Here is a 23,199-nt window from a genome sequence, read left to right as displayed (position 1 = left end):
ATACTGGAATATTACATAGAAATAACAAGGAATAAACAATTGATATATCAACAACATGGATGAATCTTAGAAATATCAGTATTATGCTGAATGAAAAAAGCCTTACACAAAAATACATATTGTATGATATCACTTATATAAAAATCTAGAAAATGAGGTCAAGGAGAGAGGAATAGATTTACAAATTGGCATGAGGAGCCTTTTTGGGGTGATGGAACTGCTGACTATTTTGTTAGTGGTGATGGTTTCATGGGTCTATACATATATCGAAACCAGTCATTTTACATACCTGCTGTTTAACTGTACTTAATATACCTCAAGAGAGTTGTAAAAAAAAAAATAATTTAAAAATGTTGACAACACAGCCTGGTGCACGAGGAGAGGGGATTAAGAACGCTGCTTAAAGGAGCTCCAGAGACGGGCACGAGCCACGGCTAAAACCGCGGACCCCAGAGACAGGCATGAGACGCTAAGGCTGCTGCTGCCGCCACCAAGAAGCCTGTGTGCGAGCACAGGTCACTATCCACACCTCCTTCAGGGGAGCCTGTGCAGCCCGCCACTGCCAGGGTCCCGGGATCCAGGGACAAGTCCCCCGAAAGAACGCACGGCGCGCCTCAGGCTGGTGCAACGTCACGCCGGCCTCTGCCGCCACAGGCTCGCCCTGCACTCCGTGCCCCTCCCTCCCCCGGCCTCAGTGAGCCAGAGCCCCCGAATCAGCGGCTCCTTTAACCCCGTCCGGTCTGAGCGAAAACAGAGACGCCCTCCAGCGACCTACACGCAGTGGCAGGGCCAAATCCAAAGCTGAGCCCCTGGGAGCTGTGAGAACAAACAAGAGAAAGGGAAATCTCTCCCAGCAGCTTCAGAAGTAGCGGATTAAACCTCCACAATCAACTTGATGTACCCTGCAGCTGTGGAATACATGAATCGACAACGACTCATCCCAAATTGAGGAGGTGGACTTTGGGAGCAAGATTTATGATTTTTTCCCCTTTTCCTCTTTCTATGAGTGTGTATGTGTATGCTTCTGTGTGAGATTTTGTCTGTATAGCTTTGCTTCCACCATTTGTCCTAGGGTTCTATCCATCCGTTTTTGTTTTGTTTTAATTTTTTTCTTAATAATTACTTTTCATTTTAATAACTTTATTTTATTTTACTTTATCATCGTTCTTTCTTTCCTTCCTTCCCTCCTTTAGATACGAATCATCCCAAATTCAGGAGGTGGACTTTGAGAGCAAGATTTATGATTTTTTCCCCTTTTCCTCTTTTTGTGAGTGTGTATGTTTCTGTGTGAGATTTTGTCTGTATATCTTTGCTTCCACCATTTGTCCTAGGGTTCTATCCGTCCGTTTTTTTGTTTGTTTTTGGTTTTTTTTCTCTTAATAATTTTTTAAATAACTTTATTATATTTTATGTTACTTTATTTTACTTTATCTTCTTTCCCTCTTTTTATCCTTCCTTCCTTCCTCCCTTCCTCCCTCCTTTCTTTCTTTCTTTTTCTTTCTTTCTACTTCTACTAATTCTTTCTTTCTACTTTTTCTCCCTTTTCTTCTGAGCCGTGTGGATGAAAGGCTCTTAGTGCTGCAGCCAGGAGTCAGTGCTGTGCCTCTGACATGGGAGAGCCAACTTCAGGACACTGGTCAACAAGAGACCTCCCAGCTCCACATAATAATAAATGGCGAAAATCTTCCAGAGATCTCCATCTCAACACCAGCACCCAGCTTCACTCAACGACCAGCAAGCTACAGTGCTGGACATTCTATGCCAAACAACTAGCAAGACAGGAACACAGCCCCACCCATTAGCAGAGAGACTGCCCAAAATCATAATAAGTCCACTGACACCCCAAAACACACCACCAGACATGGATCTGCCCACCAGAAAGACAAGATCCAGCCTCATCCACCAGAACACAGGCACCAGTCCCCTCCACCAGGAAGCCTACACAACCCACTGAACCAAGCTTAGCCACTGGAGACACACACCAAAAACAACAGGAACTATGAACCTGCAGCCTGCAAAAAGGAGACCCCAAACACAGTAAGATAAGCAAAATGAGAAGACAGAAAATCACAGAGCAGATGAAGGAGAAAGATAAAAACCCACCAGACCTAACAAATGAAGAGGAAATAGGCAGTCTACCTGAAAAATAATTCAGAATGGTAGTAAAGATGATCCAAAATCTTGGAAATAAAATAGACAAAATGCAAGAAACATTTAACAAGGACCTAGAAGAACTAAAGATGAAACAAACAACGATGAACAGCACAATAAATGAAATGAAAAATACTCTAGATGGGATAAATAGCAGAATAACTGAGGCAGAAGAACAGATAAGTGACCTGAAAGATAAAATAGTGGAAATAACTGCTGCAGAGCAGAATAAAGAAAAAAGAATGAAAAGAACTGAGGACAGTCTCAGAGACCTCTGGGACAACATTAAATGCACCAACATTCGAATTATAGGGATTCCAGAAGAAGAAGAGAAAAAGAAAGGGACTGAGAAAATATTTGAAGAGATTATACTTGAAAACTTCCCTAATATGGGACAGGAAATAGATAATCAAGTCCAGGAAGCACAGAGAGTCCCATACAAGATAAATCCAAGGAGATACATGCCAAGACACATATTAATCAAACTGTCAAAAATTAAATACAAAGAAAGCATATTAAAAGCAGCAAGGGAAAAATAACACACAAGGGAATCCTCATAAGGTTAACAGCTGATCTCTCAGCAGAAACTCTGCAAGCCAGAAGGGACTGCCAGGACATGTTTAAAGTGATGAAGGAGAAAAACCTGCAACCAAGATTAGTCTACCCAGCAAGGATCTCATTCAGATTTGATGGAGAAATTAAAACCTTTACAGACAAGCAAAAGCTGAGAGAGTTCAGCACCACCAAACCAGCTCTACAACAACTGCTAAAGGAACTTCTCTAGGCAAGAAACACAAGAGAAGGAAAAGACCTACAATAACGAACCCAAAACAATTAAGAAGATGGGAATAGCAACATACATATGAATAATTACCTTAATATAAATGGACTAAATGCTCCCACCAAAAGACACAGATTAAATGAACATATACAAAAACAAGACCCATATATTTGCTGTCTACAAGAGACCCACTTCAGACCTAGAGACACATACAGCCTGAAAGTAAGGGGATGGAAAAAGATATTCCATGCAATGGAAACCAAAAGAAAGCTGGAGTAGCAATTCTCATATCAGACAAAATAGACTTTAAAATAAAGACTATTAGAAGAGACAAAGAAGGACACTACATAATGATCAAGGGATCGATCCAAGAAGAAGATATAACAATTGTAAATATTTATGCACCCAACATAGGAGCACCTCAATACATAAGGCAAATACTGACAACCATAAAAGGGGAAATCGACAGTAACACATTCATAGTAGGGGACTTTAACACCCCACTTTCACTAATGGACAGATCATCCAAAATGAAAATAAATAAGGAAACACAAGCTTTAAATGATACATTAAAAAAGATGGACTTAATTGATATTTATTAGACATTCCATCCAAAAACAACAGAATACACATTTTTCTCTAGTGCTCATGGAACATTCTCCAGGATAGATCATATCTTGGGTCACAAATCAAGCCTTGGTAAATTTAAGAAAATTGAAATTGTATCAAGTATCTTTTCCAACCACAACGCTATGAGACTAGATATCAATTACAGGAAAAGATCTGTAAAAAATACAAACACATGAGGCTAAACAATACACTACTTAATAACGAAGTGATCACTGAAGAAATCAAAGAGGAAATAAATATATATCTAGAAACAAATGACAATGGAGACATGACGACCCAAAATCTATGGGATGCAGCAAAAGCAGTTCTAAGAGGGAAGTTTATAGCAATACAATCCTACCTTAAGAAACAGGAAACATCTCGGAAAAAAAACCTAACCTTGCACCTAAAGCAATTAGAGAAAGAAGAACAAAAAAACCCCAAAGTTAGCAGAAGGAAAGAAATCATAAAAATCAGATCAGAAATAAATGAAAAAGAAATGAAGGAAACAATAGCAAAGATCAATAAAACTGAAAGCTGGTTCTTTGAGAAAATAAACAAAATTGATAAACCATTAGCTAGACTCATCAAGAAAAAAAGGGAGAAGACTCAAATCAATAGAATTAGAAATGTAAAAGGAGAAGTTACAACGGACACAGCAGAAATACAAAAGATCATGAGAGATTACTACAAGCAACTATATGCCAATAAAATGGACAACCTGGAAGAAATGGACAAATTCTTAGAAATGCACAACCTGCCAAGACTGAATCAGGAAGAAATAGAATATATAAACAGACCAATCACAAGCACTGAAATTGAAACGGTGATTAAAAATCTTCCAACAAACAAAAGCCCAGGACCAGATGGCTTCACAGGCGAATTCTATCAAACATTTAGAGAAGAGCTAACACCTATCCTTCTCAAACTCTTCCAAAATATAGCAGAGGAAGGAACACTCCCAGACTCATTCTACAAGGCCACCATCACCCTGATACCAAAACCAGACAAGGATGTCACAAAGAAAGAAAACTACAGGCCAATATCACTGATGAACATAGATGCAAAAATCCTCAACAAAATACTAGCAAACAGAATCCAACAGCACATTAAATGAATCATACACTATGATCAAGTGGGGTTTATTCCAGGAATGCAAGGATTCTTCAATATACGCAAATCAATCAACGTGATACACCATATTAACAAATTGAAGGAGAAAAACCATATGATCATCTCAATAGATGCAGAGAAAGCTTTCGACAAAATTCAACACCCATTTATGATAAAAACCCTGCAGAAAGTAGGCATAGAGGGAACTTTCCTCAACATAATAAAGGCCATATATGACAAACCCACAGCCAACATCATCCTCAATGGTGAAAAACTGAAAGCATTTCCACTAAGATCAGGAACAAGACAAGGTTGCCCACTCTCACCACTCTTATTCAACATAGTTTTGGAAGTTTTAGCCACAGCAATCACAGAAGAAAGGGAAATAAAAGGAATCCAAATCGGAAAAGAAGTAAAGCTGTCACTGTTTGCAGATGACACGATACTATACATAGAGAATCCTAAAGATGCTACCAGAAAACTACTAGAGCTAATCAATGAATTTGGTAAAGTAGCAGGATACAAAATTAATGCACAGAAATCTCTAGCATTCCTATACACTAATGATGAAAAATCTGAAAGTGAAATCAAGAAAACACTCCCATTTACCACTGCAACAAAAAGAATAAAATATCTAGGAATAAACCTACCTAAGGAGACAAAAGGCCTGTATGCAGAAAACTGTAAGACACTGCTGGAGAGAGCAGGAACTTGGCGGAAGAGTAAGACGCGGAGATCACCTTCCTCCCCACAGATACACCAGAAATACATCTACACGTGGAACAACTCCTACAGATCACCTACTGAAGGCTGTCAGAAGACCTCAGACCTCCCAAAAGGCAAGAAACTCCCCACGTACCTGGGTAGGGCAAAAGAAAAAAAGAAAAAACAGAGACAAAAGAATAGGGACGGCACCTGCACCAGTGGGAAGGAGCTGTGAAGGAGGAAAAGTTTCCACACACTAGGAAGCCCCTTCGCGGGCGGAAACTGCGGGAGGCGGACGGGGGAGCTTCGAAGCCGTGGAGGAGTGCACAGCAACGGGTGCGGAGGGCAAAGCGGGGAGATGCCCGCACAGAGGATCGGTGCCGACTGCCACTCACCAGCCCGAGAGGCTTGTCTGCTCACCCGCCGGGGCGGGCGGGGCTGCGAGCTGAGGCTCTGAGGCTCGGGTTTCGGTTTCGGACAGAGCGCAGGGAGAGGACTGGGGTTGGCGGCTTGAACATAGCCTGAAGGGGTTAGTGCACCACAGCTAGCCGGGAGGGAGTCCGGGGAAAAGTCTGCACCTGCCGAAGAGGCAGGAGACTTTTCCTTCCCTCTTTGTTTCCTGGGGCGTGAGGAGAGGGGTTTAAGAACGCTGCTTAAAGGAACTCCAGAGACGGGCGCGAGCCGCGGCTAAAAGCGCGAACCCCAGAGACGGGCGTGAGCCGCGGCTGAAAGCGCGGACCCCAGAGACGGGCGCGAGCCGCGGCTGAAAGCGCGGAATCCAGAGACAGTCGCGAGCCGCGGCTGAAAGCGCGGAATCCAGAGACGGGCGCAAGCCGCGGCTAAAAGCGCGGACCCCAGAGGCGGGCGTGAGACGTTAAGGCTGCTGCTGCCGCCACCAAGGGGCCTGTGTGCGAGCACAGGTCACTCTCCACACCCCTCTTCCGCGGAGCCTGTGCAGCCTGCCACTGCCAGGTTCCCAGGATCCAGGGACAACTTCCCCGGGAGAACGCACAGCGCGCCTCAGGCTGGTGCAAAGTCACGCTGGCCTTTGCCACCGCAGGCCCGCCCAGGCCCGCCCCGCACTCCGTGCCCCTCCCTCCCCTCCGGCCTGAGTGCGCCAGAGCCCCCGAATCAGCGGCTCTTTTAACCCCATCCTGTCTGAGCAAAAAACAGACGCCCTCCAGCGACCTACACGCAGTGGCAGGGCCAAATCCAAAGCTGAGCCCTGGGAGCTGTGAGAACAAAGAAGAGAAAGGGAAATCTCTCCCAGCAGCCTCAGAAGCAGCGGATTAAAGCTCCACAATCAACTTGATATACCCTGCATCTGTGGAATACCTGAATAGACAACCAATCATCCCAAATTAAGGAAGTGGACTTTAGGAGCAAGATCTATCATTTTTTCCCTTTTCCTCTTTTTGTGAATGTGTATGTGTATGCTTCTGTGTGAGATCTTGTCTGTATAGTCTTGCTTCCACCATTTGTCCTAGGGTTCTATCTGTCCATGTTTATTTTTAAATTTTTTTCTTAATAATTAATTTTAATAACGTTATTATACTTTACCTTCGTTCTTTCTTTCTTTCCTTCCTTCCTTCCCTCCTTTAGACAACGAATCATCCCAAATTGAGGAGGTGGTCTCTGACAGCAAGATTTATGATTTTTCCCCATTTACCTCTTTTAGTGAGGGTGTATGTGTATACTTCTGTGTAAGATTTTGTCTGTATAGCTTTGCTTCCAACATTTGTCCTAAGGTTCTATCCGTCCTTTTTTCTAAATAAGAATTTTTTAATTCAATAACTTTATTATACTTTATTTTATTTTTACTGTATCTTCTTTCTTTCTGTCTTTTTTCCTTCTTTCCCTCCTTCCTTCCTTCCTCCCTCCCTCCCGCCCTCCTTTCTTTCCTTCTTGCCTCCTTTCCTTCTTTGCTTCTTTCTTTCTTTCTTCCTTCCTTCCTACCCTCCTTTCCTTCTTTCTTTCCTCATACTTCTCCTAATTCCCTCTACTTTTTCTCCCTTTTATCCTGAGCCGTGTGGATGAAAAGCTCTTGGCGCTCCAGCCAGGAGGCAGGGCTCTGCCTCTGAGGTAGGAGAGCCAACTTCAGGACACTGGTCAACAAGAGACCTCCCAGCTCCACATAATATCAAACGGCGAAAATCTCCCAGAGACCTCCATCTTAACACCAGCACCCAATTCACTCGACGACCAGCAAGCCACAGTGCTGGAAAACCTATGCCAAACAAATAGCAAAACAGGAACACAACCCCATCCATTAGCAGAGAGGCTGCCTAAAATCATAATAAGGCCACAGACACCCCAAAACACACCACGAGACGTGAACCTGCCCACTAGAGAGACAAGATCCAGCCTCATCCACCACAACACAGGCACTAGTCCCCTCCACCAGGAAGCCTACACAACCCACTGAACCAACCTTAGCCACTGGAGACAGACATCAAAAACAGGAGGAACTACGAACCTGCAGCCTGCAAAAAGGAGACCCAAAACACAGTAAGATAAGCAAAATGAGAAGACAGAAAAACACACAGCAGATAAAGGAGCAAGATAAAAATGCACCAGACCTAACAAATGAAGAGGAAATAGGCAGTCTACCTGAAAAAGAATTCAGAATAATGATAGTAAGGTTGATCCGAAATCTTGGAGATAGAATGGACAATAGAATGGACAAAATGCAAGAATCAGTTAACAAGGACCTAGAAGAACTAAAGATGAAACAAGCAACGATGAACAACACAATAAATGAAATTAAAAGTACTCTAGATGGGATCAATAGCAGAGTAACTGAGGCAGAAGAACGGATAAGTGACCTGGAAGATAAAATAGTGGAAATAACTACTGCAGAGCAGAATAAAGAAAAAAGAATGAAAAGAACTGAGGACAGTCTCAGAGACCTCTGGGACAACATTAAACGCACCAACATTCGAATTATAGGGGTTCCAGAAGAAGAAGAGAAAAAGAAAGGGACTGAGAAAATATTTGAAGAGATTATAGTTGAAAACTTCCCTAATATGGGAAAGGAAATAGTTAATCAAGTCCAGGAAGCACAGAGAGTCCCATACAGGATAAATCCAAGGAGAAATACGCCAAGACACATATTAATCAAACTGTCAAAAATTAAATACAAAGAAAGCATATTAAAAGCAGCAAGGGAAAAACAACAAATAACACATAAGGGAATCCCCATAAGGTTAACAGCTGATCTCTCAGCAGAAACCCTACAAGCCATTAGGGAGTGGAAGGACATACTGAAAGTGATGAAGGAGAAAAACCTGCAGCCAAGACTACTCTACCCAGCAAGGATCTCATTCAGATTTGATGGAGAAATTAAAACCTTTACAGACAAGCAAAAGCTGAGAGTTCAGCACCACCAAACCAGCTTTACAACAAATGCTAAAGGATCTTCTCTAGGTAAGAAACACAAGAGAAGGAAAAGACCTATAATAACAAACCCAAAACAATTTAGAAAATGGGAATAGGAACATACATATCGATAATTACCTTAAATGTAAATGGACTAAATGCTCCCACCAAAAGACACAGATTAGCTGAATGGATACAAAAACAAGACCCTTATATATGCTGTCTACAAGAGACCCACTTCAGACCTAGAGACACATACAAACTGAAAGTAAGGGGATGGAAAAAGATATTCCATGCAAATGGAAACCAAAAGAAAGCTGGAGTAGCAATTCTCATATCAGACAAAATAGACTTTAAAATAAGGACTATTAAAAGAGACAAAGAAGGACACTACATAATGATCAAGGGATCGATCCAAGAAGAAGATATAACAATTGTAAATATTTATGCACCCAACATAGGAGCACCTCAATACATAAGGCAAATACTGACAACCATAAAAGGGGAAATCGACAGTAACACATTCATAGTAGGGGACTTAAACACCCCACTTTCACCCATGGACAGATCATCCAAAATGAAAATAAATAAGGAAACACAAGCTTTAAATGATACATTAAACAAGATGGACTTAATTGATATTTATAGGACACTCCATCCAAAAAAAACAGAATACACATTTTTCTCAAGTGCTCATGGAACATTCTCCAGGATAGATCTTATCTTAGGTCAAAAATCAAGCCTTGGTAAATTTAAGAAAATTGAAATTGTATCAAGTATCTTTTCCGACCACAACACCATGAGACTAGATATCAATTACAGGAAAAGATCTGTAAAAAATACAAACACATGGAGGCTAAACAATACACTACTTAATAACGAAGTGATCACTGAAGAAATCAAAGAGGAAATCAAAAAATACCTAGAAACAAATGACAATGGAGACACAATGACCCAAAACCTGTGGGATGCAGCAAAAGCAGTTCTAAGGGGGAAGTTTATAGCAATACAAGCCCACCTTAAGAAGCAGGAAACATCTCGAATAAACAACCTAACCTTGCACCTCAAGCAATTAGAGAAAGAAGAACAAAAAAACCCCAAAGCTAGCAGAAGGAAAGAAATCATAAAAATCAGATCAGAAATAAATGAAAAAGAAATGAAGGAAACAATAGCAAAGATCAATAAAACTAAAAGCTGGTTCTTTGAGAAGATAAACAAAATAGCTAAACCACTAGCCAGACTCATCAAGAAATCAAGGGAGAAGACTCAAATCAATAGAATTAGAAATGAAAAAGGAGAGGTAACAACTGACACTGCAGAAATAAAAGAGATCATGAGAGATTACTACAAGCAACTCTATGCCAATAAAATGGACAATCTGGAAGAAATGGACAAATTCTTAGAAATGCATAACCTGCCAAGACTGAATCAGGAAGAAATAGAAAATATGAACAGACCAATCACAAGCACTGAAATTGAAACTGTGATTAAAAATCTTCCAACAAAGAAAAGCCCAGGAGCAGATGGCTTCACAGGAGAATTCTATCAAACATTTAGAGAAGAGCTAACACCTATCCTTCTCAAACTCTTCCAAAATATAGCAGAGGGAGGAACACTCCCAAACTCCTTCTACGAGGCCACCATCACCTTGATACCAAAACCAGACAAGGATGTCACAAAGAAAGAAAACTACAGGCCAATATCACTGATGAACATAGATGCAAAAATCCTCAACAAAATACTAGCAAACAGAATCCAACAGCACATTAAAAGGATCATACACCATGATCAAGTGGGGTTTATTCCAGGAATGCAAGGATTCTTCAATATACGCACATCTATCAATGTCATAAACCATATTAACAAATTGAAGGAGAAAAACCATATGATCTCAATAGATGCAGAGAAGGCTTTTGACAAAATTCAACACCCATTTATGATAAAAACCCTGCAGAAAGTAGGCATAGAGGGAACTTTCCTCAACATAATAAAGGCCATATATGACAAGCCCACAGCAAACATCATCCTCAATGGTGAAAAACTGAAAGCATTTCCACTAAGATCAGGAACAAGACAAGGTTGCCCACTCTCACCACTCTTATTCAACATAGTTTTGGAAGTTTTAGCCACAGCAATCACAGAAGAAAAGGAAATAAAAGGAATCCAAATTGGAAAAGAAGAAGTAAAGCTGTCACTGTTTGCAGATGACATGATCCTATACATAGAGAATCCTAAAGATGCTACCAGGAAACTACTAGAGCTAATCAATGAATTTGGTAAAGTGGCAGGATACAAAATTAATGCACAGAAATCTCTGGCATTCCTATATACTAATGATGAAAAATCTGAAAGTGAAATCAAGAAAACACTCCCATTTACCACTGCAACAAAAAGAATAAAATATCTAGGAATAAACCTACCTAAGGAGACAAAAGACCTGTATGCAGAAAATTATAAGACACTGATGAAAGAAATTAAAGATGATACAAATAGATGGAGAGATATACCATGTTCTTGGATTGGAAGAATCAACATTGTGAAAATGACTCTACTACCCAAAGCAATCTACAGATTCAATGCAATCCCTATCAAACTACCAATGGCATTTTTCACAGAACTAGAACAAAAAATTTTGCAATTTGTATGGAAACACAAAAGACCCCGAATAGCCAAAGCAATCTTGAGAACGAAAGAAGGAACTGGAGGAATCAGGCTCCCTGACTTCAGACTATACTACAAAGCTACAGTTATCAAGACGGTATGGTACTGGCACAAAAACAGAAAGATAGATCAATGGAACAGGATAGAAAGCCCAGAGATAAACCCATGCACATATGGACACCTTATCTTTGATAAAGGTGGCAGGAATGTAAAGTGGAGAAAGGACAGCCTCTTCAATAAGTGGTGCTGTGAAAACTGGACAGGTACATGTAAAAGTATGAGATTAGATCACTCCCTAACACCATACACAAAAATAAGGTCAAAATGGATTAAAGACCTAAATGTAAGGCCAGAAACTATCAAACTCTTAGAGGAAAACATAGGCAGAACATTCTATGACATAAATCACAGCAAGATCCTTTCCGACCCACCTCCTAGAGTAATGGAAATAAAAACAAAAATAAACAAATGGGACCTAATGAAACTTCAAAGCTTTTGCACAGCAAAGGAAACCATAAACAAGACCAAAAGACAACCCTCAGAATGGGAGAAAATTATTTGCAAATGAAGCAACCGACAAAGGATTAATCTCCAAAATTTACAAGCAGCTATGCAGCTCAATAACAAAAAAACAAACAACCCAATCCAAAAATGGGCAGAAGACCTAAATAGACATTTCTCCAAAGAAGATATTCAGACTGCCAACAAACACATGAAAGAATGCTCAACATCATTAATCATTAGAGAAATGCAAATCAAAACTACAATGAGATATCATCTCACATCAGTCAGAATGGCCATCATCAAAAAATCTAGAAACAATAAATGCTGGAGAGGGTGTGGAGAAAAGGGAACACTCTTGCACTGCTGGTGGGAATGTGAATTGGTTCAGCCACTATGGAGAACAGTATGGAGGTTCCTTAAAAAACTACAAATAGAACTACCATATGACCCAGCAATCCCACTACTGGGCATATACCCTGAGAAAACCAAAATTCAAAAAGAGTCATGTACCAAAATGTTCACTTCAGCTCTATTTACAATAGCCCGGAGATGGAAACAACCTAAGTGCCCATCATCGGATGAATGGATAAAGAAGATGTGGCATATATATAAAATGGAATATTACTCAGCCATAAAAAGAAACGAAATTGAGCTATTTGTAATGAGGTGGATAGACCTAGAGTCTGTCATACAGAGTGAAGTAAGTCAGAAAGAAAAAGACAAACACCATATGCTAACACATATATATGGAATTTAAGAAAAAAAATGTCATGAAGAACCTAGGGGTAAGGCAGGAATAAAGACGCAGACCTCCTAGAGAACGGACTTGAGGTTATGGGGAGGGGGAAGGGTGAGCTGTGACAGGGCGAGAGAGAGTCATGGGCATATACACACTAACAAACGTAGTAAGGTAGATAGCTAGTGGGAAGCAGCCGCATGGTACAGGGATATTGGCTCGGTGCTTTGTGACAGCCTGGAGGGGTGGGATAGGGAGGATGGGAGGGAGGGAGACGCAAGAGGGAAGACATATGGGAACATATGTTTATGTATGACTGATTCACTTTGTTATAAAGCAGAAACTAACACACCATTGTAAAGCAATTATACCCCAATAAAGATGTTAAAAAAAAAAAAAGACACTGCTGAAAGAAATTAAAGACGATACAAATAGATGGAGAGATACGCCATGTTCTTGGATTGGAAGAATCAACATTGTGAAAATGACTCTACTACCCAAAGCAATCTACAGATTCAATGCAATCCCTATCAAACTACCACTGGCATTTTTCACAGAACTAGAACAAAAAATTTCACAATTTGTATGGAAACACAAAAAAACCCCTAATAGCCAAAGCAATCTTGAGAACAAAAAACGGAGCTGGAGGAATCAGGCTCCCTGACTTAAGACTATACTACAAAGCCACAGTAATCAAGACAGTATGGTACTGGCACAAAAACAGAAAGATAGATCAATGGAACAGGATAGAAAGCCCAGAGATAAACCCACGCACATATGGTCACCTTATCTCTGATAAAGGAGGCAGGAATGTAAAGTGGAGAAAGGACAGCCTCTTCAATAAGTGGTGCTGTGAAAACTGGACAGGTACATGTAAAAGTATGAGATTAGATCACTCCCTAACACCATACACAAAAATAAGCTCAAAATGGATTAAAGACCTTAATGTAAGGCCAGAAACTATCAAACTCTTAGAGGAAAACATAGGCAGAACACTCTATGACATAAATCACAGCAAGATCCTTTTTGACCCACCTCCTAGAGAAATGGAAATAAAAACAAAAATAAACAAATGGGACCTAGTGAAACTTCAAAGCTTTTGCACAGCAAAGGAAACCATAAACAAGACCAAAAGACAACTCTCAGAATGGGAGAAAATATTTGCAAATGAAGCAACTGATAAAGGAATAATCTCCAAAATTTATAAGCAGCTCATGCAGCTTAAAAACAAAAAAACAAACAACCCAATCCAAAAATAGGCAGAAGACCTAAATAGACATTTCTCCAAAGAAGATATACAGACTGCCAACAAACACATGAAATGAATGCTCAACATCACTAATCATTAGAGAAATGCAAGTCAAAACTACAATGAGATATCATCTCACACCAGTCAGAATGGCCATCATCAAAAAATCTAGAAACAATAAATGCTGGAGAGGGTGTGGAGAAAATGGAACCCTCCTGCACAGTTGGTGGGAATGTAAATTGATACAGCCACTATGGAGAATAGTATGGAGGTTCCTTAAAAAACTACAAATAGAACTCCCATATGACCCAGCAATCCCACTACTGGGCATATACCCTGAGAAAACCATAATTCAAAAAGAGTCATGTACCAAAATGTTCACTTCAGCTCTATTTACAATAGCCCGGAGATGGAAACAACCTAAGTGCCCATCATCGGATGAATGGATAAAGATGGCACATATATACAATGGACTATTACTCAGCCATAAAAAGAAACGAAATTGAGCTATTTGTAATGAGGTGGATAGACCTAGAGTCTGTCATACAGAGTGAAGTAAGTCAGAAAGAGAAAGACAAATACCGTATACTAACACATATATATGGAATTTAAGAAAAAAAAATGTCATGAAGAACCTAGGGGTAAGACTGGAATAAAGACACATACCTACTAGAGAATGGACTTGAGGATATGTGGAGGGGGAAGGGTGAGCTGTGACAAAGCGAGAGAGTGGCATGGACATATATACACTACCAAACGTAAGGTAGATAGCTAGTGAGAAGCAGCCGCATAGCACAGGGAGATCAGCTCAGTGCTTTGTGACCGCCTGGAGGGGTGGGATAGGGAGGGTAGGAGGGAGGGAGACACAAGAGGGAAGAGATATGGGAACATATGTATAACTGATTCACTTTGTTATAAAGCAGAAACTAACACACCATTGTAAAGCAAAAAAAAATTAGTTAATTTAAAATAAAAACAAAACAAAAACAAAACAAAAAACAAACAAACAAAAAATGTTGACAACACAAATCCTCTCTCTTTAGTCCTATGGCTATTAACAGGCTCAATTTAAATTCCAGAAGGGCATTTGAATGTGATGCATCAAAGCATGCTTATAACACTGAACATTCTTGCAGGGAAGACACCGTCCCTGCAATCACTTTACATGACTGACCAGGGACCTGGGGGGTTTGCAGTTCTTCATTAAGTGAAATATTCAAGGTAATTGAAATCTCTGCTTATGTCAGTATTAACTACAAATTTCCATGTGTTTCAGATTTCTCCAATTAACTTACTGTCTATGAAACGATGAGAAATGAATTTTTAATTGATTGAGGATCTGGCTAGGCCTCAGGGTAGTCATTTTAAACCTGTACAAATAGCAGGTAAGAAAAGACAGAAGGCTTATATGATCTGACCCAAAACACTCTGGAAGGAAATTTTTAAAATTAAATACAATTCTCAGACCTGTCTAACACGCCCATGCAGAAAACAGGAGAATATGCCAGGGAATGAATATTGAGGGCTTGGGAAGGGGTGGGCTTAGAAGCGGGGGAGGTGAATATAAGGCTGGCTAAGAGAATATTTATTGCTATGCTATGCTTTCCCCACAAAAAATAAAACATGGTTCTTGATTTTTGTTATATATTTTTTTCTCTTACCAGTCTGATCTTAAATCATTGAGAACTCATTTCAGTCATTTCAGGTCATCGATCACTATCACTCTTAATATTATGTTTTTAATCATGTACAAAATAGTCTTTAAATACTAAAATTCCATTTTGCTTGACTTCACACTCTGCAGACATTCAGTGTGTGTTTTTCTCAGATAAAGTTAATAAATTTCACTTCCAATCCCCTAAATGTGGATGCTCCCCAAATTTCCAATATTGACTTTGTCTTTTTGTTTCTCCTGTCTTTAACTCTGACCTCATCTACATATAAGGTTTCAAACATATCCGAGGTGCAAAGTATTCCAAAAGATTCAAAAAATCAATATTCACAGTCCTGACTTGTCCTTCAAAATCCAGTTCCTGCTGCTACGAGGCATTTCCACTTGGATGTGTCACCCAGCACCTCAGACTCACCTTGTCCAAACATGCCTATTTCCTCCCCACCTCTAGCCCACACAATTAATTTCATCTCTGGATTTCCCTATTTTTATTGGTGCTACTATTCTTTCAATAGGTTATAAATTATCCCATTGTTAGAAATGTCAGGATAATGCTAATACTCATATCCAACGAGTCAGCCAGTGTTACTGCTTTTCCCTTCAAAATGTGTTTTGCATTCCCAACTTTATTTCCATTTGCTAGTTTTTGTCTTTTTCCACTCATTCAATAAATACATATACAGCAATAACTATATGAGAGGCACTATTCTTGGTCCTGGGGTACGAACAAAAGAGACCAAGTCACGCCCTCCTGACTTCATCTATCCTACCACCTTGGTGTCAGTCTCTTCCAGCTTGAGGGGGCTGTCTACTCAATGCAGCCTGCTTGCACTGCTAAAGGGCTCCTTTGCTATATCACTATGCCCCCTCTTGCCTCTCAAGGGCTCTGTAAGATAAATTCCACCCTCTTAGAGTTCCATCCCCTACAGTCTATAGAGGACCATCCCAAACTCCTTACCTCCCGGGCCCTCTGTCCCAGCCAAAATTGGATCTTTGCTTTTGGCTCATTCCCACTTCATTACTCTTGCCTGTTATACTTCTCCATCTAAAATTTATTCTTCTCATCTCTCTACATGTGACATTCTTAAATTCCCCCTCTTATGTGAATTCTTCCCAGCCCACTTCAACCTTTCTTGCCCACTTCTGAATTATTTTATCACATATACCTGGCAATTAATCATGGTTTACCTTGGGGCATCTATTGCATTGCAAAGGACTCCTTATTAACTGCATTGTTATTTATCTTTAAATGTTTGTCTTTTCACCAATCTTAAGTAGTTAAGTTAAACAATAGTTGATGCAATATATCTGACTGCAAGAAATTGCATACCAGTTTGTCCTCCCGAACTCATAAAAGTTTGACCAAACCCAAGATCAGGAAGACAGAGTTGAGCCCTGACTCCTGTTCTCCTTGCTGGTGGACCTAGTAATAAAGCTCTTATTTCCTCAAGCCTGGTGCAATAGTATTGGCTTCCATTCACACTGGGCAGTAAGCCCTTGCTCAGTAACAAAGGATGTTTACATTTTGTTAGAAAGAAGTGAGGGGACTTCAATCAAAGGGGAAAATATCATTTGAGAGTCTATACAATAATAGCTTAGTTGACATTTGAAGAAAAATGTAAAATATTCAATTCTCCCACTCTTTAAGATATAAAAGCTAATAATAAAAACATTCTTAATTTCCCTATTAAGGCTTGTTTAGAAAGAGAGAAAAGATGGAGAAAGGAAGAAAATAAGATTTGTTGATTTCCAGGAATGGGGAAAAGATGACAGACACCAAGGGATAGGAAAGGCCATCTCTTCAAGCCCACCCCAATGATCATTCCTATTGTATGGCTACCATAAACACCATACTTTCTTCAACTATTCAAATTAGGTATTTAGTAACGCTATCCACATAAGTTCCTTTGTACTTGTCCACAAGTTCTCATGTTTTTGTTAGGAAAATACTGTCACCTGTTTTGCCTAGGCCTCAGTCTAATCCCTATTGCTTCCAGTCTCTCCCTGCTGCTGAATGCTTAGCCAAAAAGTGATCCTTCTTTTCCCTTTTCCCTTACCCCATTCACCCTGTGCCACACTAGTGCAAGCAAACTCCCCTCCTAACTTGCTCAGGTGATTTCCATCCCATACCCCTATCCCCATTTCCTCTAGGACAGCAGCGCTTTCCACCTGGCCACCTTCATCCTCCCAGCCTTGGGTTAAGACATTTACAGAAGTTAAATAATTTGCACTTACTTATACAACTGGTAGGTAGCAGAGTGAAACCTGAATAGAGGTGCTTATACCTGTATACCTCTCCCTATTCCCTCGCTCTTAATTACCATACTAAGTATGATTATAGTGATTAAGGGAGATTATAAAGTAATGAAATGGATTTTTCTGTATGGCTTGTGACAAATTTATAGGTACTGCATATATCCTGTAAATGAGACCATCTATGCAATATTTATGCCTGATTAGAAAGACTTCTCATGGGTTGTCTTAGGTGAGCACTGGTCTGCATTCTGTAGAAATACTTCAAGTTTAATGTGCTTTTAGATACTATAGTCAAGAATGGCACATTTTATATCTAAAGATTCCAATCCACAAATGAATTGTTTTCTTGCCATTGAGCAGCAACTAGAAAATGTGCTTTGCATTACATTTACTGTAAGATGCAGATAAAACATTAGAGAGCTTAGCTCCTGCACAGATGATAAAAGGATTACTTGCAACTCTAAGTACCTTTAAGAAACCTTTCAGAAGACACCAAGTGTCTTTAAGAAGAAACCAAAGTTTTAAAGGGAGGATAGCAAAAAAGTGTGTTTTCATTCTTCCATATGGGTAATGTGAGCTGTAAACAACGCATAAGGTTGGAGAAGTGGGGCCTGGATCAATTACTGAAAAGGAAGAATAACAAAAATATTTCTTCAAGTTTCTAGAGTTTTAGGGTTCTAGAAAGAGTTCTAGAATTTTCAAAGTGCTCTTACGTATATGACCTCATGTTACCATACTGATGCCCGGCAGCAGGCAGAGTAAGTGTAAGGTTCTTCACCTTACAGAGGAGGAAGCTGAGGCTCAGTGTCAAAATCCTTTATGAAACTTTTCACACCTAATAAATAACAAGGAGGCACAAGTAATCCGAATGTTGTTTTAAAAACCTTTGGAAACAGCTACCTACTTCCTGAATGGCAGCACTGACCTGACAAACGAAGTTTTCCCTGGATGACTTAGACCAAAAGTAATCTATAGGGGAGGATTTTTAGGCCAAATTATTAATCAAGGTCATGCTGATGGAGTTTTGTTTATTACAGAAATGGATCTCAGGGATCAAATGTAGATAATGAACAACAGAAAAAAAGAAAGGAGCCACAAAATCTTATACTTCCAAGGTGTTAAAGACAACATTCCTTCCTCGATAAATATATATTGAGCAACTACCGCGCGCCAGCCGCCATGTTAGATGTTAGGAATCCAACGGTAAGCAAAACAGGTATTTGCTCCCATCCTCACAGAGTTTACAATCCAGTGTGTAGGGTGTAGGATGAATGAGATATATATCAAGTTTTTAAAAGAAATCTCAAAACTATATGATTACAAACCATGCTGGCACCCCGATCTGACTTCCACCTCCAGAACTAGGAGAAGTAAACTGATGTCGTTTATAAGCCAGCCGGGCTATGGCATTTTTGTCCTAGCAGCCTGAAGGGACTTCGGAGGACTGATCTAACCTGGTCCTCTGGGGGGCCAGAGAAAGCTTCTCTGAGGACGTGATGGAGACGCTGAGGTCTGACGGCTGAGCACGAAGCACGGGTCTGCTGCTGCGGGGCAGGAGGTTAGAGTGGCACTGGAAGGCTGTTAGGCAGGAGGGACAGCTGGCGCAGAGGTGCTGAGATATGGGAGTGGAGGAGCACGTCCTAAGAAGTCTGAGCTTCTTAGAGGGCTGTCTCCACCCCCGCCTCCCTTTCTCCCTCTTTCCTCAATGCAGCGTCCACCCCAAGGTCCCCTGACACGGTCTGCACTGAGGTCACCAGCGAAGGCCAGGGTGACTCTAAAGGTCACCTCTCCGGGACCACTTCTCTGCTCAGCAGCCATGAGCGTCCACCCGGGGCAGCGCCGGTGACGCCCTACCGTGTCCCTCGGCGCATCGGCTAGACCACGCCGAACCTGAGCTCCCACCACCAGCACCGGACTCTTACCGGGCGCGGCCCCCGCTCACCCACGGAGCAGCCCCGCCTCGGCCCGGGTTTGGTTCCCTGACCCCGGGTCTCACCTGGAAGCCTCGCCGCCTCGAGCCCCGGCGGCCTCTCGGGTCCGCAGCTCCGGCCCAGCCCGGGTCCAGCGCGTGCACGCCTCCCGGTCACTGTCACGGGGCCGTGGGTGTCATTTACTCGCGGAAGGGACGGTGCAAACAACCGGGAGGAGAAAACGCGGGGGGACCGGCCGGAGGCCGCGCGGGGACCGGGCCGGAGTGGCCGGGGCCTGGGCCCCTCCGCGGCCGAGCCGCCCCCTCGGACGGGCCACTCCCGGCCTCGGGTCTCGGGAGTCCCAGGAGCCGCCGTTCTCCGTCGGAGGCCCGGCCCTCGCCCGCCTTGGACTCCTGATGGAATATTCGGCCCCGCCGGCTTGGGCAGTTTCATGGTTCTCTGGGGCCCTTTCCTCTCCTTAGACCGGGAAACCCGGGGCAAAGTTCTTCAGAGCTTCACCTTTCAGGTTAGCGTTGTGAGGCGCGCGCTACGCCCTGAAGTGCGGAAAGCGTCGTCTATCACGCCAGTCAGGCCCGCGGGCGCTAGACGTGGCGGGAAAGGATGTGCGCCCCGGAACTGAAGGCCGCGCGCAGCTACCACGTCAGAGGGTGTGGCCTGAGCTCCAAGCAGGGCTTGAGGGGAGTGAGGCCGACTTGGTGGTGGGCGTGGCGATGGGGTGGGATGGGCGGGGTTGGCCTTCTTCAGAGGGGCGGGGTCGGGGAAGCGGGAAGGTGCACAGAGGGATGGGACCAGCCTGGCGGTGGGCGTGGTGGTTGGCAGAGTGGGCGGAGTCGACCTGCAGCCGGGGCGGAGGGCGGAGTAGGGAAGTTGCTAGAGGGCCCAGAGGTGACTGCCCGGCCTTTTGTGACTTTGGTAGGACGGTTGGTGGCCGTTGACGGTTTGGTGGTGTGGTCTCAGCCCCGGGGGCGGGGTCAGTCATACCCAGGCTGTCCAGCTCGGTAGAAAGCAGAAACCCGCGGCCACCCCACGCTGCAAAGAGCATCTGCTCCGAGAAGCAAGGACCCTGCGAGGCCTGAGAGGTGGGGAAAGAAGCTGGGAACGGTGCGTTGTCCTAGTCATGCTCAGTGATTGATTGCTCAAAAGCCAGAGGGTATTTGCAGAGAAGCTGGACATCGTGATTTCATGATCTCTTTTCGTAAATTAGAAAGCGGAGTAAAATTACTCTGTTTATCCAGAGTGGACTTGGGGCTCTTAAGCCACTCAGGAGGGGAGGCGAGCGTGTGCCGTTAGTGAAGCAGCCCTGGAACGGGCCAGGCTCACCTGGGACAGTTGCTAGAGGCGTGATGGGCACCTTCTAACAGGAGAATTCTCTAAGGCTCAGGAATGCGGGGACAGGTTGCGAGCAGCAAAAGGAGGCCGTTTGTGATCTTCAGTTGAGGGCAAGTTGAAAATAGTGGGGGCCCCGGGGCTGCCGCCGCTCCTGGGGAAGCTCTCCCGATTAATGTGGATTTGGGGGTAGGCACGGTCTCCTCTAAACTCGAGGTGTCATCTACCTTTTTAATTCTCTTGCTTCAGACAGCAAGGCCAGCCCCAACAGATGGAAGCTACAGGGAGGCCAGTTTAAACTTGATTGAAGGTAAGGATGCAGCCACCAGAACAATGGTCATCCCCATTCCTAGCACTGCGCAACCATTTGCCAGGCAGGCAGAGCTTGACAGTGAAAAGAGCATGGCTTTGGCAATGAGACATCTCCCTGCTTAAGGTTCTAAATTGATCATTTAATTCTCCAAGCCTGTATTTCCTCTTTCCTTAAGAAAAGAACATGCTACTGTTCCCCCCAACTGGGGGTCTTCCTTGTGTTTTTCAGTCAAAGAGGCTACAGGGCTTCCCTGGTGGTGCAGTGGTTGAGAGTCCGCCTGCCGATGTGGAGGACACGGGTTCGTGCCCTGGTCTGGGAGGATCCCACATGCCGCGGAGCGGCTGGGCCCGTGAGCCATGGCCCTGAGCCTGTGCATCCGGAGCCTGTGCTCCGCAAAGGGAGAGGCCACAGCAGTGAGAGGCCTGCGTACCACAAAAAAAAAAAAAAAAAAAAAAGGCTACAAAGTGCAATCAGATGTGAACATTACATTGGAGTTTCGTACCTCCTCAGAGAATGGTGGAGTTTCGTACCTCCTCAGAGGTGTCCTCCTGGGCATCAGCAGCACCAAAGTGGATGCCATGGGATTAGAGATTGTAAATGGCAAGGTGGGTGCTGAATCTGGATGGGGTCCCCCCGCCTCACCCCAGTGTCAGAGCAGTTGAGAAACAGTAGAAACACCTATCACCAACTGCCAGGTATTCGCTGATGGAGTGGAGAGGTCTCCTCACTGTTACAGAGCTGATAATGCAATGCCTTTTCATGAGTCTGACAGTTCAGAGCCGGTGTCCTTCCCCTGCTCCCAGCCCAGACCCCAACTTGGCAGACGTGGAAGCAGAATCTCAAGTTACATGTCAAATGCATGTCAGGAACACACATCTGTTCTCAGAGGAGGAGGGTGGGACACTCAAGGCAGACATGTGTGACCGCAGCCCATGTTTGGTACTTGAAGTTCCTGAGTGCCCTGAAAGTCAGTCATTAAACCCATGAGATATCCAGACACCGAAATTACTTTTTTTTTTTTTCTGAAATAGAAATTGCATCTCTCTTTTTGAGTTTCACAGGATTGATCTGTAAGACCAGCCCTTCATCTGATAGCATCTGGGGCTTTCATTGTTATAGCTGCTCACAAAGCCTCTTATGAAAAATACTTTGCAAATGTTTCTCCCCTACAGCCTTTCCAGAAACTAGGGTACAATGACCTGTCTTTAGATTTTCCAGCCTCATGGCAGAGGCTCTGAACTCAGGCAAACCTAAGTTTTTTTCTTTTTTTTTTTCCCCCAAAGCTTACAAGCTTTTTCTTTTTTTAAAAAGAAAGGATATAAACTAATAACAGCAAAGGAAGTACTTTATATGGCTCTTCCCTTTCTGGAAACAAATAGTACATGAATGGAGCATTATAGCACCACACAGAGAGAATGTTCACGAAAGAGAAGGTACATCTAATTGAGTGGTTCTCAACCAGAGGCAGTTTTGCCCCCTAGGGGACATTGGTCTGGAAATATTTTTACTTGTCACAACTGAGTAGAAAGGGGAGGGGCTTCTGGCATCTAGTGGGGAGAGGCCAGGGGTGCTGCTAACACCCTACCATGCCCAGGACAGCCTGCACAGCCAAGAATGATCTGGACCCAAACACCAACAGTGCCAGGTTGAGAAAGCACGATGTAGTTCCCTCTTCAAGTTTTCTTCTAAGGAAACTTTTTTGTGGACTTACGTATGGAAAATGTTCATCCCTGATATTTTACTCTTTGGGATTTAGCTGTTCTAAATGTATTTACCTAAATCAAGAAAACTTTTCCATTTTCCTGAACAAAGTA

At 42.6% G+C, this 23,199-nt stretch overlaps 1 protein-coding gene across 6 annotated transcripts in view; it reads right to left on the bottom strand.

The window, feature by feature from the left end:
• LOC117203710 (collagen alpha-1(XII) chain-like) overlaps positions 1-20,335 on the bottom strand; it is a 79,259-nt gene extending 58,924 nt beyond the window's left edge. For 3 of the 6 annotated variants that reach the window (XR_007471829.1, XM_049698313.1, XM_033439377.2), the window contains exon 1: positions 19,812-20,335. Coding sequence is in view for 4 of the 6 variants with exons in the window: in XM_049698313.1 (XP_049554270.1) it covers positions 19,812-20,178 (367 nt within the window). In the remaining 2 variants the exon portion in view is untranslated. The remainder of the gene's footprint in view (positions 1-19,811) is intronic. The other 3 variants (XR_007471830.1, XM_049698314.1, XM_033439378.2) reach the window with 1 other exon arrangement.
• Between the last annotated feature and the right edge of the window lie 2,864 nt (positions 20,336-23,199).

This window comes from Orcinus orca, chromosome 15, assembly GCF_937001465.1.
Source record: "Orcinus orca chromosome 15, mOrcOrc1.1, whole genome shotgun sequence".
Taxonomy (NCBI): Eukaryota; Metazoa; Chordata; class Mammalia; order Artiodactyla; family Delphinidae; genus Orcinus; species Orcinus orca.
This window is presented reverse-complemented; position numbering and strand designations above follow the sequence as displayed.